This window comes from Bos javanicus, chromosome 5 (assembly GCF_032452875.1).
Source record: "Bos javanicus breed banteng chromosome 5, ARS-OSU_banteng_1.0, whole genome shotgun sequence".
Taxonomy (NCBI): domain Eukaryota; kingdom Metazoa; phylum Chordata; class Mammalia; order Artiodactyla; family Bovidae; genus Bos; species Bos javanicus.
The window spans coordinates 104187760-104203711 of NC_083872.1; the positions used below are offsets into that span (position 1 = coordinate 104187760).

A 15952-nucleotide genomic window follows, 5' to 3' on the forward strand; every position below is an offset into this window, starting at 1 on the left:
GGAGTGCATTGCCATTTCCTTCTCCAATGCATGAAAGTGAAAAGTGAAAGTGAAGTCACTCAGTCGTGTCCGACTCTTCGAGACCCCATGGACTGCAGCCCACCAGGCTCCTCGGTCCATGGGATTTTCCAGGCAAGAGTACTGGAGTGGGGTGCCATTGCCTTCTCCGAGAAAGCTACATACAATATGATATTTTTATAGAGTTTGAAAATAAGCAAGAAAGACTGGTTCCAAATAGGAAAAGGAGTACGTCAAGGCTGTATATTGTCACCCTGCTTATTTAACTTATATGCAGAGTACATCATGAGAAACGCTGGGCTGGAAGAAACACAAGCTGGAATCAAGATTGCCGGGAGAAATATCAATAACCTCAGATATGTAGATGACACCACCCTTATGGCAGAAAGTGAAGAAGAACTAAAGAGCCTCTTGATGAAAGTGAAAGAGGAGAGTGAAAAAGTTGGCTTAAAGCTCAACATTCAGAAAACTAAGATCATGGCATCCGGTCCCATCACTTCATGGCAAATAGATGGGGAAACAGTGGAAACAGTGGCTGACTTTATTCTGGGGGGCTCCAAAATCACTGCAGATGGTGAATGCAGCCATGAAATTAAAAGACACTTACTCCTTGGAAGGAAAGGTATGACCAACCTAGACAGTATATTAAAAAGCAGAGACATTACTTTGTCAACAAAGGTCCATCTAGTCAAGGCTATGGTTTTTCCAGTAGTCATGTATGGATGTGAGAGTTGGACTATAAAGAACGCTGAGCGCCGAAGAATTGATGCTTTTGAACTGTGGTGTTGGAGAAGACTCTTGAGAATCCCTTGGACTTCAAGGAGATCCAACCAGTCCATCCTAAAGGAGATCAGTCCTGGGTGTTCATTGGAAGGACTGATGTTGAAGCTGAAACTCCAATACTTTGATCACCTGATGCGAAGAGATGACTCATCTGAAAAGACCCTGATATTGGGAAAGATTGAGGGCAGGAGGAGAAAGGGACAACAGAGGATGAGATGGTTGGATGGCATCACCCACTTAAGTTTGGGTAAACTCCAGGAGTTGGTGATGGACAGGGAGGCCTGGTGTGCTGCGGTTCATGGGGTCGCAAAGAGTTGGACACGACTGAGTGACTGAACTGAACTGAAGTAACATATTGTTTAAACTTATATCTATTTGTGAGAAATGATATTTTAAAAGAGTGGAGGAAATTCCCTGGCTGTCCAGTTAGGACTCTGTGCTTTCACTGCCTGGTTTGATCCTTGGTCAAGCAAGTAAGACCCTGCAAGCTGTGCCAAAATAATTTGGACTTCCCTGATGGTCCATTTGCCAAGACTCTGAGTTCCCGATGCAGGGGGCCCAGGTTAGATCCCTGGTCAGGGAACTAGATCCCACATGCCTTGTATCATGGCCAAAAAATAAATAAATTTTTTTTAAAAAGGATGATTCCAAGATTTTTGCCCTAATCAACTGGAAGAAAGGAGATGCCATCTATTAAGAGAGGAAGTAGACTTTCCTAGTTGTCCAGTGTTTGAGAATCTGCCTGCCAATGCAGGGGACACAGGTTCCATCCCTGGTCTAGGAAGATCCCACATGCTGCAGGGCAACTAAGCCAGTCTACCACAACTAGAGCCTCAAGAGAAGCCACCGCAGTGAGAAGCCCTAGCATTGCCCCTAGAGAGTAGCCCCTGCTCACCACCAATAGAGAAAGTCTGCATGCAGCAATGAAGACCCAGGGCAACCACAAATAAATCAACTGTTTATTTATTTATTTTTAAAAAGAGTAAAGATATAGAACAGTGTAGACAGTAAGACTATGTCACGGCAAGACTATGTCAAATGTATGGGGGAATAAGAACTTGCATTATTATTTGCTTGTGTGGGAATAAAGACTCTGGAAGAATATGTAGAAATGAGTCAACCTGAAGGCAGAAGACGGGAACTGGACAAGCTAGTGGACGGGCTGAAAATGAGAACTTTCACTATACAGCTTTTTGTATACTGGAAAGTTTTTTTGCACATGGGGAAATGTATTGCCAATTGAAAAGAATGCATTACAAAAATTGAAGTTTAAGCTGATAAAAGAGAAAGAGAAGGAATGGGAGGAGAAGTGAAAGAGCAGGTGAACAGAGAGCATCTTCTGTGATCTTTGCTGTAATGGGAGGCAGAGAAGGACTGATGCTGGAGGAGAAACGTGGAGCTAAGGAAGGTTTGTTTCAAGCTAAAGCTGCAAGAAGTTACAGTGTGTTTACATGCTGCTGGGCATAATCAAGCAGAGAGAAGGAGGTGATAGTGCAGGAGAGGGAGAGACAGTCACTGGAGTAATAGCTTTGGGTGGTTGAAAAGGGCCTGGGATCCCCCACAGAAGGAGAGGTGCAGCTGTGATAAGGTGGTGGACGTGGGGAAGTTCTCTTCTCCCTCTTTCTGTTTTCTCAAAAAAGCAACAAGCAAGATCATCAGCTGAGAGTGAGAAGAATTCAGAAGAACTGGACATTTGAGGACAGGAAAGCGACAGCAATTTTCTCTGACAAATACAGGGAAGCCCCAGTGAGCCCAAAGAAGTTGATAAAGATACCAACAGAGCCAGACATGAGGAGAGAATTTATAGACTGTGGCGTGTGGGAAGGTCCTTAAATTCATCTAAAGACACATGTATCACTTTGTGTTTCATTGTCTCCCTGGCTCCATTCTAAGTTTCATGAAGACAGTGATGGCTTTGTTCCTGGTCTCCACCATGCCCCAGGCTGTAACTCAGTACCCAGCCTATAGCAGATGTTCCAGAAATAGTCCCTGCAAGAATGAATCAATCAGGAATACCTGAAATAAGTCATAATGACCCAAAGTACTCAGCATAAAAGGCACTTAGACTGATAGTGAATATTCACTTGATAAATTTGACCCGCACTCATCATATAATGAGGCCTCTCACAGCATATTCTCAGGATGCAGCTGGGGCTCACCGGGGCCCAGGACACAGCATGGGTTGCACAACCAGCCTCACAGGACTGTGTTTACATAAAATGTGCACCATTTTTCCTGGCCACAGGGAGACACTAGGAGGAGGGCTCACTCACTGCCTTCTGACCTCAGAATGAAGGGCTGTCAGGGACAGATGAGCAGGAGGGCAGTCCCTGCAGATGCTGATCAGAACAGTAGGTTTCCTTCCGGGAGGCGAGCATGTCAGGTTAATAATAGTAATAAGGCAGGGGATGAGGGGTGAGAATCTAGAGGGGTGGGAGTGCGAGCAGAGACTTGACTTAGAGCATTCACCACAGGGCAGAGATCAGAGAGGGCAGGCAGACAGAAAAGGCAGATGAAGAGCAGGGGAGAGGATGAGTGGGCAGGAGTCCCAGGTGAAGTTCACTAAGCAACAGATATTGAGCATCTACTATGTGCTAGGCACTGAAGAAGGATACTGATGAACAAGGCAAATGAGGTCTTTGTTCTGCAGTGCATATGGGGGTGGGGTGGGGGTGGATAATAAACAGGAAACAAATACAAGATCATTTCAGAGAGTGATGAGTCGGAAAGACAGTGAAACCTTCTGATGAGACAGAGTGGGTGGCTGAATGACAAGAGGGACCCAACAAGAGGAAGATGGGGGGTGGGGGTGGGCAAAGGATTCCAGGAAGTTGGAATGAAAAGTACAGGGGCGTCAAGAGGATAATTTCAGATGTTTAGAACTTTTTAGAAGTCCGATCTGGTACATCGTTTGAATATTGAGGAATACTAATGGGCGGGCCTCTCCTAACAACGAATTCAGATTTTACTCTAAGTACAATGAAAAGCCCCTCAGATGTTTTAAGCAGGCAGGCGTTAGTCGCTCTGCTGTGTCTGACTCTTTGCGACCCCATGATCTGTAGCCCACCAGGCTCATATGTCCATGGAATTCTCCAGGCAAGAATACTGGAGTGGGCTGCCATTCCCTTCTCCAGGGGATCTTACCCACCCAGGGATCAAACCTGGGTCTCCCGCATTGCAGGCAGATTCTTTACCATCTGAGCCATCAGGGAAGCCCAAGCAGGCAAGAGAATGATGTAATTTAGATTTTTCAAAACATGACTAGATATTGTGAAGACTAGTTTGTAAAGGGCAAAGGCAGAAGCAAGGAGCCAGCTAGGTAATCACTTCATTATTTCAGAGAGAGCAGATGGCTTGGACCAGGGTGACAGCAACAACGATAGAGTGGATTTCCCTGGTGGTCCAGTGGTTAAGACTCTGTGCTTCCACTGCAGGGGGTCTGGGTTCTAAGATCCCACATGACACTCAGCGTGACCAAACAACAATGATGGAGAAAAGGAGATGGATTCGTGGTATATTTTGGAAGCAGAGCTCACAGAACTTGCTGGTAAATTAGATACAGGGTGGGAATCAGAGCGAAAAGGAAAAGGTGGGGAGGATGTGTCCTAGGTTTTTAGCCGGAAAAGTGTAAACCATGGTATTCCAGGATGGGGAACACTGCTAAGAGAGAAATGGACTGACCGGGGCCGAGGGTAATTCAAGACATCTATTTTAGCCACATGAGCTTTGCATGGCTATTAGACATCCAAGTGGAGATGTCAAGTAGGCTGTTGGATAAATGAGTCTGGAGCGTTGGATATAAATTTAGGACTCGCTGACATTTACATAGTATTTAAGCCCTGGGACTGGATGACATCACTGGACAGAGAATGTGGAACGAGAAGGGGCCAAGGACTAAGCCCTAGGAAGCTCTAACATTTAGAGGTCGAGCAGAAGACGGAGAAGGAAAAGCCAGTGAGAATGAAAGGAAACTAGAAGGGCATGGTGTCCGCTCACAACCCAAATAAAATAGGGTAACCTGAAAGACACAGGAAGGGTAGCACAGGGTGAGATTAGGGGCTGGGGAAGCCCATTTAGCTAGAGGGGTTAGGGAAGGCCTCCTAGAGGAGGTGACATAGGAACTAAGGGAAAATTTAATGAAATGAGTGAATCACTGAAAGAAGCCAGGGGAAAACGGTCAAGGCAGTGGGAACAGCAAGTGCCAAGGCCCTGAGGCAAGTTCACCTCCTCTGATTCTAGGAACGTAGATCAGGTCCAGTGTGGCTGGGACATGAAGAGCGAATGGGGAGCTCCCTGGGGGGCCAGGTTATGCGCGGCCTCCTAAGGCACAGTAAGGAGCTGGGATACTCTAAGTGCTAGAAAAGCTGAGTAACGCAACTCGGTCCACTTATTTGAAAGATCGTTTGGGTTGCTCTGGGAAGGCTACACTGCAGCTGGGCCAGAATGGAATCAGGGGATCCAGCTGTTGTGATAATCCGAGGATGGTGCGAGAACATCACACCCACCCTCATCCCACCTCATCCCCCAGCAGAGGCGAAACAGTCAGGAACCCAGAGCTTCGGGTGACTCAGAATCTCAGAAACTCACTGGTGTCCACGGAGTTGGAGTGAGGGTGGAGAAGCCCGCCCCCGGAACCCTAGGAATCGGACGGTCGCTCACCCTCCGCTGCCCTCTCCCATCCTCCACCTGGGACGCGGCCAGGCGCGACATTCGAGGCGCGGCAGCGGGAGGGTTAAACCGAGCGGAGGGAGGAGGAGAGGCGGGGACCGCGCGCTCCGAGCTGCCGCGCCGAGCCCAGCCGAGCCGAGCGCAGCCCGAGCCGAGCCGAGCCGAGCCGAGCATCTCCCGCCGCCGCCGCCGCCCCGCGCCCCGGGCGCTAGCCCCCCACCCTCTCCTGCACCCCGTTGCCCGCAGAATCCCCCGACCATGCCCCGTGCCCCACGCGTTCCCGCGAGCCCCCAGGCCGGCGCAGCCCCGAGCGCCCGCAGCCGTCGCGCCGCCGCGCCAGGCATGCAGGTGAGCGAGAGGGCCCCCCACATTCCCACCCGAGGGAGCCCGGCCCTGCCCTCCCCGACTCCGCGCCCTTCGCCCCCTAACCCTCCCGGCGCGGCCCCCCGCCCGGCTCGAGCCTCCAGCCCAGAAGCTCGCCTCGCCCGCCGCGCTCCGCATCCCACCGCGGGTCCCGACTCCGTCCTGCCCTCCTGCGCAGCGGTCCCGGCGGCTGCCTGCATCCCGCCTTTGGCTCGGCCCCTCGCATCCTCCTGCCTCGGCTTCCTTTTCTGCTCTCGGCGCTCCCTCCCACGGACCCCCTCGCCTACCTCCTGGTCCTCGTTTCCACACCCCCCACCCCCCACCCCACTCATCGATTTCCAGCGGGGTCCAGGGAGCGCGGGCCTTCGGGAAGGGTGGGCTCGCGGCCGCGCTGGGGATGGGCCCTGCTCCCCCAGCCCCAGACTCCCGCCCCACCCCCAGCTCGTCTCCTGCGCACAACAGGTCGGTGAGGAGCGAGGGGAGGGTGGGGGTGGCGCGCCAGCCGGGCGACTGCGGGCTTCCTGGAGGGGGTGACTAAGGGGTGCGGAGTCCGGGGACTGGAGTTGACGTTGGTTGGGGCGGGGGGATGCACAGGCAGGAGAGGCGAGTGGGTCCCGGCGTCAGCTGGCCACAGCTGTCCCTGGGAACCCCTCTACACTCCACCGGCTTCCACTCCTTCCTCGGTCCCCACAGCCTCGCTCTCTTCCTGGCTTCCTTTCGTGTCTTTCTATCAGGCCCCCTTCCCTGCCTCTCTCCGTAGCTCCGTGTCTCTTTACGTTGGAAGAAACAATTTCCAACTCCTCCATCTTCGCTGTTCCCCAGTCCCTTCCTTGTCTCATTCTGTCCTCGGTACCTTGTCGTCTCCTCCCCGCTTTCTTCCTCCCCATCCCTGGTCTCCTCCGTCCCTCTTCTCCCCTCTCCTTCCGCGGTCTCCACTTCCCGTCCTGCCTGGACCTTTCTTTCCTCCTTCTCCCCGGCTCCTGCGACCCCGGAACCCTCTCAGTTTCCCTCCCTGACCTTTCCTCTTATGCTCAGCATCCTACAGCTGTCCATCTTTTGTGCGCGCCCCCCACCCCAGTCCATTCTTTCAGGGACCAGCCCCCCTCACCGTCTTCCTCTTCACCTTTCTCCTCCTTTCTCACGCCTCACCAGCCTTCCGTCTCTCAGCCCATCACCTCTTCACAGCTCTCTCCACAGCCCACTTTCCCAGTCCCTTCCCCAGACTCTCCCACCTTACTCCCTGTTATTCTCCGAGAGCGCTTCATGTCCAGATCTGGACCCAGATACCAGAGGACACTGAATGTCACATCCTCATTCACTGGGGAGCCTGCTGCCTCCCCCTGGGTCTGCCACCCTCGACTCTGAGAACGTGTCCTCCTCTTTCAGAACCCTCCATCCCGATGATTCTCCCAGACTCTTTACCCTGGAGAGTGACATTTGAGGGTCCGGCTTCTCCCCATCTCCACTTCTCAGAGGGCACCTATGCGTTTGGATGGCTGAACACTGAGCAAAAATTACATTCTGTAGTTTTCTCCCACCCACCTCTCCCTTTCTTGTCTCTTTCCTTCCATCCCTCCATCTCCGTTTCCTCTGCTCTTGAAGATGCAGATTCCTGGGGCCATTCACTCCTCAGAGAAAAGCCTCGGAGGACAAGTGGGGTGGGCAGTCTGGGATGCTCCCCTCTGTGCAGCCCTACACGTTCACACACTCAATCTGATTGACTTCTTCTTCCCTCCCCCTCTCAGACGCCCTCCCTCGCGGTAGGTGCTCAAGGAATCACAAGGTTCTTGGCTCTAAATTAAGATTCAAGAAAAGCTAGGAGCTGTGGGCAGAGGAAGTGAGAAGGAAGGAAGCCAGAGAAGTGAGAGTAGACCCTGGGGTGGGGAAGTAACAGGGACCTGGGAAGTTGCAGATAGAGACTGGGGGCTAGACAGGGGACTGGTCTGGAGTTTCCCCTCCCCAGGACAGTGCTAGGCAACTGAGGGTCCTGAGTGGTGGCAGCATAGATGGCAGCTGCAGCTGGGAGGGGAGATGGAGGTGAACAGGGAGGATGGATGAGCTGGGGAGGTCCTCAGGGCAAGCTTGGGATGTGACAACCCCTCTCTCCCCCAGTAAAGGCTGAAAATCTGAGTCACCGCTGAGGATCTCGGACATGGAGTCCAGGATGCGGTAAGTTTGGAGGGAGCTTAGAGGTCACATTTCCTGGGGTTTTGGCTCTTTCCCTCCTAGGCCCACCCAGGGCTTTTCATCCTGAGGGCTCGACCCTTGGAAGATGGGAAGTGAGACATGTCTTCCCGAAGCCACTTTTTGCAGAGGGAGGAGGCAGCCCAAAATGGCCTCGGACTCATCGCTCGCTCTCCCTTCCCGCAGGCCTGCATTGCTGCTGTCCCATCTCCTTTCTCTCTGGCCACTGCTGTTGCTGCCCCTCCCACCGCCTGCTCAAGGTTCCTCCTCCTCCCCTCGAACCCCACCAGCCCCAGCCCGGCCCCCCTGTGCCCGGGGAGGCCCCTCGGCCCCACGCCACGTGTGTGTGTGGGAGCGGGCACCTCCACCAAGCCGATCCCCTCGGGTCCTGAGATCACGTCGGCAAGTCCTGCCAGGCACCGCGCCCCCGGCCACCCCATCAGGCTTTGAGGAGGGTCCACCCTCATCCCAGTACCCCTGGGCTATTGTGTGGGGCCCTACGGTGTCTCGAGAGGATGGGGGGGACCCCAACTCTGCCAATCCTGGATTTCTGCCCCTGGACTATGGTTTTGCAGCCCCCCACGGGCTGGCTACTCCACACCCCAACTCAGACTCCATGCGGGCTGATGGAGATGGGCTCATCCTTGGAGAAGCACCTGCCACCCTGAGGCCCTTCCTGTTTGGGGGCCGCGGTGAAGGTGAGTGGGAGAGGCTGGGAAGGGATATGGACGGGGAGCTGGTTGAAGACTCTCAGGGCAGCAACAGGGTCCTGTGTATCAGCTCCTTCCACAAGTGTGCCGGGCCCTGGGCTGGCACAGGAGGCGGAAAGGAAGATGTGTCTGAGCCCCAGAGGAGCTCAGGTCCACTGGTGAAAACGCGTAAACCCTCGGGGATGAGTCAACAGTAATACATGATCTAACAGAGGCGTGCACAGCATGCTTTTAGGCAAAGAGAAGGGAGAGACTACTTCTGCCCGGGGATCAGGACACCTTCCAAGAATTGACATTTGAGCCAGACCCTGGAAACAGTGGGAGTAGTCCAGGCAGAGGAAGGCCCTTCAGGATGACACCTCGACTCAGGGCGCGCAGATACAGGGCCAGTGGTTTGGGGGCGGGGCCAGGGCAGAGATGGACATTTTCACCCGCTAGTTTCCGAGCAGAGAGAGAGGTTCTGAGAGGTTCTCTCTGACCTTGGAACTCCTTCTCATCCCATATATACAGAAGATTTGGGGAAGTGGAGAAAAAAGATTTGGGAGGGAAAGAGCTGAAAACTCTGGGGAAAGCTGATGATAAAAATAAAGCAGGGAGGCTCTAAAGAAGCAGAAAAAGAGTTGGATGATGTGGCTTCCAATGGCAACACTGCTCAAGCTTCCTGCACCTACAGCCTAACCCCACCCCCAACCCCGCTTGGCTTCCCGGGCCCCAGGCCTCCCTAAGACTTTTTCCCTGCCCCTAAGCAGGTGTGGACCCTCAGCTCTACGTCACAATTACCATCTCCATCATCATTGTCCTCGTGGCCACCGGCATCATCTTCAAGTTCTGGTAAGCCAGCAGGAAGGGGATGCTGACATCCCCATGAATGTTTGGCTGGAAGGAGTCTGGGTGGCAGTTTTGCTGGGGGTGGAATAGGAAGTGGTGGATTAAGGCAAGACCTTGGGGAAAGATAGGAAGGATCTGGGCAGGGGAAGCTGTGAGAAATGAGCTCAGGTTCCTGCTGGGGAAATACAAGGAGAATGGGAGAGGTAGGGAGATCATTGTGAGCACAAGCTAGTGGGCTAGGGTGGCCATCCCTTGTCATTCTGCAGGGCCCTTCTTAAGGCCACCTTAAAGGGAAGAGGGAGAAAATCCCAGCTTTTTGCATGCACTTAATAGCAGGTCACTCAGTCCTTCACACTTTACTGCAAGACTCATTAGACTCAGGCGTTCAGGTCATTAGCTGACTTTGAACTAGAACTAAACCTGCCAGGCACCTGCTGCGGAGAGAAATGGCTCTCTGGGTGTGTGTGGGGGGGGGTAGGGGCAGTTGTGGGGGACTCTGTGTGTCCATGGGGAGGGGCCCCCATTCTGTGGCTCTGGACCAGGTGGGAGGGTGGTTCAGATTCCCAAGCCCCCCTGGAGGCGCGGGGACAGGAAGTGGTTTTGTGGACAGGGTCTCAGGATCTGGGGTGTAGGGAACAATTAGAGGCTGGTTTCTCTACTGTCAGATTCTGCGGGTGCCTGGGGGAGGCTGGGGGGTGACCAGCTCCCGAGGGGGCCCAGGTTGGGGACTTCTTGAATGGGTGAGACCCTCTCTCCTTCTGGGGTCGCCAGCTGGGACCGCAGTCAGAAACGGCGCAGGCCCTCGGGGCAGCAAGGGGCCCTGAGGCAAGAGGAGAGCCAGCAGCCCCTGACTGACCTGTCCCCAGCCGGGGTCACTGTGCTGGGGGCCTTCGGAGACTCACCCACCCCCACCCCTGACCACGAGGAACCCCGAGGGGGGCCCCGGCCCGGGATGCCCCAGCCCAAGGGGGCACCAGCCTTCCAGCTGAACCGGTGAGGGCAGGGCAGAGGGCAGGGAGGTGGGCAGTGGCAGTGGGTGGGGCGCTCCCCACTGGGTGGGTGGGGAGGAGGCAGACTGGCCCACGCTCAGGAGACTGGACCTCTGCTCTCTGGGGGGCCCCACCTGTCTCCCTGTAGATCTGTGTCCTGTTTTCATGCTGCCATTTCACTCCACCTTGCCCCCTTAATCTCCATCCCTTTTATTTCTTGAACTGCCCTCCTGATTCTGGCTTGCCCCTTGGTTCCTGACTGTGCCCTTTCCCTTTTCCCCTTAGGATTCCCCTGGTGAATCTGTGATGTCCCCCAAGGTTGGGGCACCTCCAGGCAGGGGGCCAAGGGCCCGGCATAGCCCCCATCCTGCTGAGGGCATGGCGGCTGTGGGCGCTGCGGCTCTGCCTGGGCTCATACCTTGGGAACACTCGCTGGCCCACAGGCAAGCCCAGCTGCTCACCCTCCTTGAGGTGGGGGCCTCACTTATCTGTGGCTTCTGGCCCCCCGGTCCCCACCCTGGCACACTCACACTAGCCTTGCACACTCACCTCTCCCCTCTCAGGCCATCGCACACTCACGCTCTTGTACAGCCAGTCTCCCCACCCACATCCCCCCTCCGAGGATCCCCCGTGTCCTCCCTTTTGTCTCACACTTTTCACTTCCTCTCCTCCCTCGTCCTGCGCTCAGCCCATCACTCGGCGGTCAGTGGGTGTACCTTTCATGTGCATTTCCCGGCCCCTCGTTGTGATGTTGTAAATGTCGTGCTCACACTCCACTTCTTGAACACCCACGGGTGGAGTTTCTGTGTCCCCTGCATGCTGCCCCGGAGGGGGGTGGGAGATGAGCTGGGGGCTCTTTGGGCCCCATCTGTCCCGGTCCCACCCCACTCCACGTCGTGGGTTTTACCATGTCCCTCATCCCACTCTAAGGACTCCCCTGTGGAAATGGGGAGTCATGAGGCCCCAAAACTCCTCCCCAGCCCCACTGCTAAATTCTGTTGTCTGGGAGATGGCTTTTGGGGAGCCTCCTGCTGCAGTGAAGGAGAAAGGGGCCCCCATTTGCCCTCCCCTGCCTCCCCAGTCCTTCTGTCTCTTCTGTCCTGGCTGTCTGTGCGTGTCACTCTGGAACTCAGAGCCCCCTTTCCTCCCCACCGTCCCCCCCAATCAAGTCCTCCACTTTCCAGTCCCCCTGAGGGCCTCCCTAATTCCACCTAGGCTGCCAGGGACCAGGGCCAGCTGGTTCAAGGCCATCGGGAGCTCTGCCTCCCAACCTGCCCCTCCCTCCCTCCTTGGTTCCTCCAACTCTCCTGCCTTTTGTCCCCTCCACCCCTCAGGTTTGTCCCAACTTCTCATGGCTTTCCCACCTTCCTTCCTTCTTTCCTCTCTTACCTGGCTCCTATGCTGTGATATATATTTTTGTATTATCTCTTTCTTCTTGTGGTGATAATCTTGAATTCTTGTGGGATGTAAGTTTCAAAATTTTCAAATAAAGCCTTTGCAAGATACCTGAGTCCCCTGGTTCTGCCTCATGAGCCCTGCAGTGAGGAAAGGAGGAAAGGAGGAAAGGCGATGGGCAGCCAAAAGGGAGGAAAAGGAGGATGGAGGGGTGACCCTCCAGACCCGAGTGACCTGGCTTGCTCTGACCTGGAGTTGGGGTTTGGGGGCTTTGATATGGGATGGAGCTGAAGGAAGAGACACTGACGGGAGCAGACCTGATGAGGAGCAGCCGGAGCAAACTGGAAGAGTGGCTTGTTAATTACCAGCGAAGGTCAAGAGAGACCATGAGAAAGGAGGCCGAAGCAAAGGGACACTTCTGTAGCAGCTCAGGCGATGGCGCCAGCCAGAAAAGGAAGAGGAGAGCTGATAAGGCAGATGGAGGGTGAAGGGCAAAAGGAGAAGAAAAAATGGAGCAATGGAAACAAGACGAGAGGGAGCAGCAGGAGAGAGGCTGGCTGCCCTGCTTGCTTTATTTTCAGCCTTGCTCCCTAACCTGCCCCCACCCACAGCTGTCCCCCAGAAGCCCTGTGGTTAACTCTCATTAGCTTTTCCTGTTCTGCCCTCTTGAAGAGGCACTGCTGGGGTGTGGGGGTGGCATCGAGGGATGTATTTGAAGGAGGGAACACAGGCTGCCCAGCTGGGATCAGTCACCTCTGAGCCCCCAATTCTAGGTTTGGCTCTTGTAACAGCCCTGCAAAAGCCCACACAGCAGCCTCTCAGTTGTTGCTAGGCTTTGTTGCCATGGTAACCATCCAGGTCCCATTTCTCCCCCCACCCCCATCTGTGCCCCACTTGCTCCCTGGAAATGGGGGAGCTCCAGGAAGGAGAGGAGACAATCACAGGTAAGTGGGGGCTGCCCTGGTCTCTGCTGGCCTTTGCGTATTTACTTTTGCAGCTCAAATCAGGAGTGTCTGTGTGGCCACAGGTGCGTGTTTTAGGGGTTGGCGAGCTTTACTGTGTAACACCAGTGAGGTGTGGCTGAGTCTACGCAGCACACAACGGTGAGCGCGGGGAGGAGGGAGTGTATTTCTCAGGATCAGAGCAGTATGTGCATTCAGGGTGTCAGACTCCCTAAGAAAAAGAGGCAGCAGAGCCAGGCCAAGGAGTGATGAACCAACTGAAAGCAGAAGCGCGAAGCAAACACACTGCTGAGGGAGCTCAGTCAATCCAGTGGGACCTGAAGAGACTCCAGCCTACAGCTGGTGGATGGGACAGGGCTGGATGGGACCTGAAGTGCAGGAAGAGGTGCTGCTGGGATGGGTTGGGGCAGCGAGGGAGGGATCCAAGGAATGTGGAGGGGGAGGAGAAGGACGGGAAAGGACCTTTCTCTTCCTTCCCCTAAGGAATCTAGTCCCTATTAGGTCAGGGTTGGCGGAAGAGGAGGCACCAAAAGGGGAAGAGCTGAAGTGCCTGGACAGCACTTGTCTCTTACCACCTTCCTCTTCAGAGGGACAGTGTGACCCCGAGGCTCATCCATATGCAGAAGGCATGAATAAAGGCCCCTAATGAAGAGTGAATTAATTACCGCCTGATTAGACTGCTGTTTCTCTAAATTTAAATAAATTAAAACACACCAGCAAGACACAGGAAATCCTTAACCTGTTCTTTCTCCCTAAATGCCCTCCTTCCTTAGGGAATATCAGATGGTAGGGGAAGGACAGAGGAGAAAGATGTCTCGATCTTCTGAGTTGTCTTAAGGAATGTTTGTGGCTCAGTCGTGTCTGACTCTTTGCAACCCCTTGGACGGTAGCCCGCCAGGCTCCTCTGTCCATGGAATTCTCCAGGCAAGAATATTGGAGTGGATTTCCATTCCCTTCTCCAGGGGATCTTCCCAACCTGAGGATCCTCCTGACCCAGGGATGGAACATGGGTCTCCTGCACTGCAGGCAGATTCTTTACCATCTGAGCCACCAGGGATTCCTGTCTTCAGGAATGATCCCAAACTACATCCCATTATCAAGCTAACCAGGAAGAGGCCCTGGAGAAGAATCCTAACTTTCTCTCTTGTAGAGTTGAAACTGAAACTATGGGGCCTGGGAAGGTCCTGGAGGGCTGCAAATGGCAGAGTCACTGCTCAGTCACAGACCAAGAATACAAAGAGTGGCCATACTACCCCTTTGGTTCTTGGAGTCCACACATCAGTACCTACCGGGACCAGCATCTCTCATCTCTATGCTTCCTTTGCCTCCTGAACTGTTCATTAAATGACTAAGCCAGACTTCTCTTAAGCATTTTTCTGGAATGCTTACCATTGTGGCTCAGACCAAACCAAGGAGTGGGGAAGCCCCCAGGAGGAGGGATCTCCCAGGCAGAGCTCAGGGTGTGGAAGTGATTCAAGATGGAAACAGTGTGCCAGCTGGGAAACCCCAGGCTAAAATTAACAGCCCTCCTCCCCCTACGCCCATTTCTCTCTCTAAAGCTTTTCTCTAAGGAGTTCAAAGCACTTAAAACTTGCTTCTTATACCAAGGGCAGGAGAAGCAGGGCTGACAGTTGGAGACACCAAGGCCCAAAGGGGTACCAGTTACTGTAAACAGGCAAAGAACAGGAGAACCAGGACTTGTTACAGTGACTATTGCCATTCTGCTCCCGCTTCTCTATCTCAGCCCTCAAAGTCAAGGTTTCTCAAATGATCCATCTCTAACCCATAGAGCAACTAGGTCTGTTCATATCTGCACCTTTCAGACCCTTATTCCGCCAACTGTTGCTCCTGGGTTAACACAGGCTGATTACAGAGTCCCAAAATGTGATAAAGAGAGCACTCTAAAGAAAAATTAAAATTTTTTTTGACACCAACAACATTTTGTATTGGGGTATGGCTGATTAACAATGTTGTGATAGTTTCAGGTGAACAGCAAAGGGACTCAGCCGTACATGTACATGGATCCATTCTCCCTCAAACCCCCCTCCCATCCAGGCTGGCACATAACATTAAGCAGAGTTCCATGAGCTATACAGTAAGTTTTTGTTGGTTATCCATTTTAAATATAGCAGTGAGTACATGACCTTCCTAAAGTCCCTAACTGTCCCTTCCCCTGACAACTATGAGTTCCATTTTCCAAGTCTGTGAGTCTCCCTCTAAGAGAGCAGACACTTTTAAAAAGATACAGTTACAAGCCAAAAATACGTATCTTCTCTTTAAATGTTTAATTGAAATTTTTATTTTTATGTGTCTTTTGCTGCTTCCTTGCTGTGACCTTGGGAAAAATCACAAGTCTTTACAGTCTTAGTTCCATTATCTGTAAAATTTGGCATTATAGTTATTCCTATATAGGTTATTTTGATCTCTAGGCAAGGAACTATTACTGCTAATAGGAGGCACTTTGATTCTGTTTCACTCAAAATAGAGCTGAGCCCAGAGGGATTCAGCTCAGATCTGGGGCAGCCTGGTGGCAGCATTCATTTATTCAAATAACATCTATTTATTTAGCATCTACTGTGTGCTCAGCAAAGTAGTGGGAGGGTACCATGTATGAGACAATTTCTCCTGAGCTGCTGACAATTTTGCTGAAAAGTTACATGAAAGAAATTGAAAGTGAAAATCAATCAGTCCTTTCCGACTCTTTGCAAACCCAAGGAATATATAGTCCTGGAATTCTCCAGGCCAGAACACCCAAGTGGGTACCAGTTCCCTTCTCCAGGGGATCTTCCCGACCAAGGGATAGAACCCAACCCCGGTGGCCCGCATTGCAGGCAGATTCTTTACCAGCTAAGCCACCAGGGAAGCCCCATAAATCACAATAAAAGCCAATAAATTTTGTTCATGAATGAATGAAATGGCTAAGCTGAAGGACAATAAGAGGATTGCTAATGGGGTTCCCTGCTTGGATTAACCTCTTCACAGCCCACATCTCTGAGCCACCAGGGAGGCGGGTCAGCTGGTAGGGAATCCGCCTGTAATGCCGGTGACGGGG

The 15952-nt window shown here is 53.1% G+C and overlaps 1 protein-coding gene across 1 annotated transcript; it reads left to right on the top strand.

Moving 5' to 3' along the window:
* The first annotated feature begins 5401 nt into the window (after window positions 1–5401).
* On the top strand, window positions 5402–12048 carry PIANP (PILR alpha associated neural protein). The gene is made up of 6 exons (XM_061418091.1): window positions 5402–5817; window positions 7945–8001; window positions 8203–8714; window positions 9476–9557; window positions 10326–10547; window positions 10829–12048. Exons 2-6 carry the CDS (start codon window positions 7985–7987, stop codon window positions 10848–10850), a joined length of 855 nt encoding a protein of 284 aa, XP_061274075.1. The 5' UTR covers window positions 5402–5817; window positions 7945–7984; the 3' UTR covers window positions 10851–12048.
* Window positions 12049–15952: the final 3904 nt, after the last annotated feature.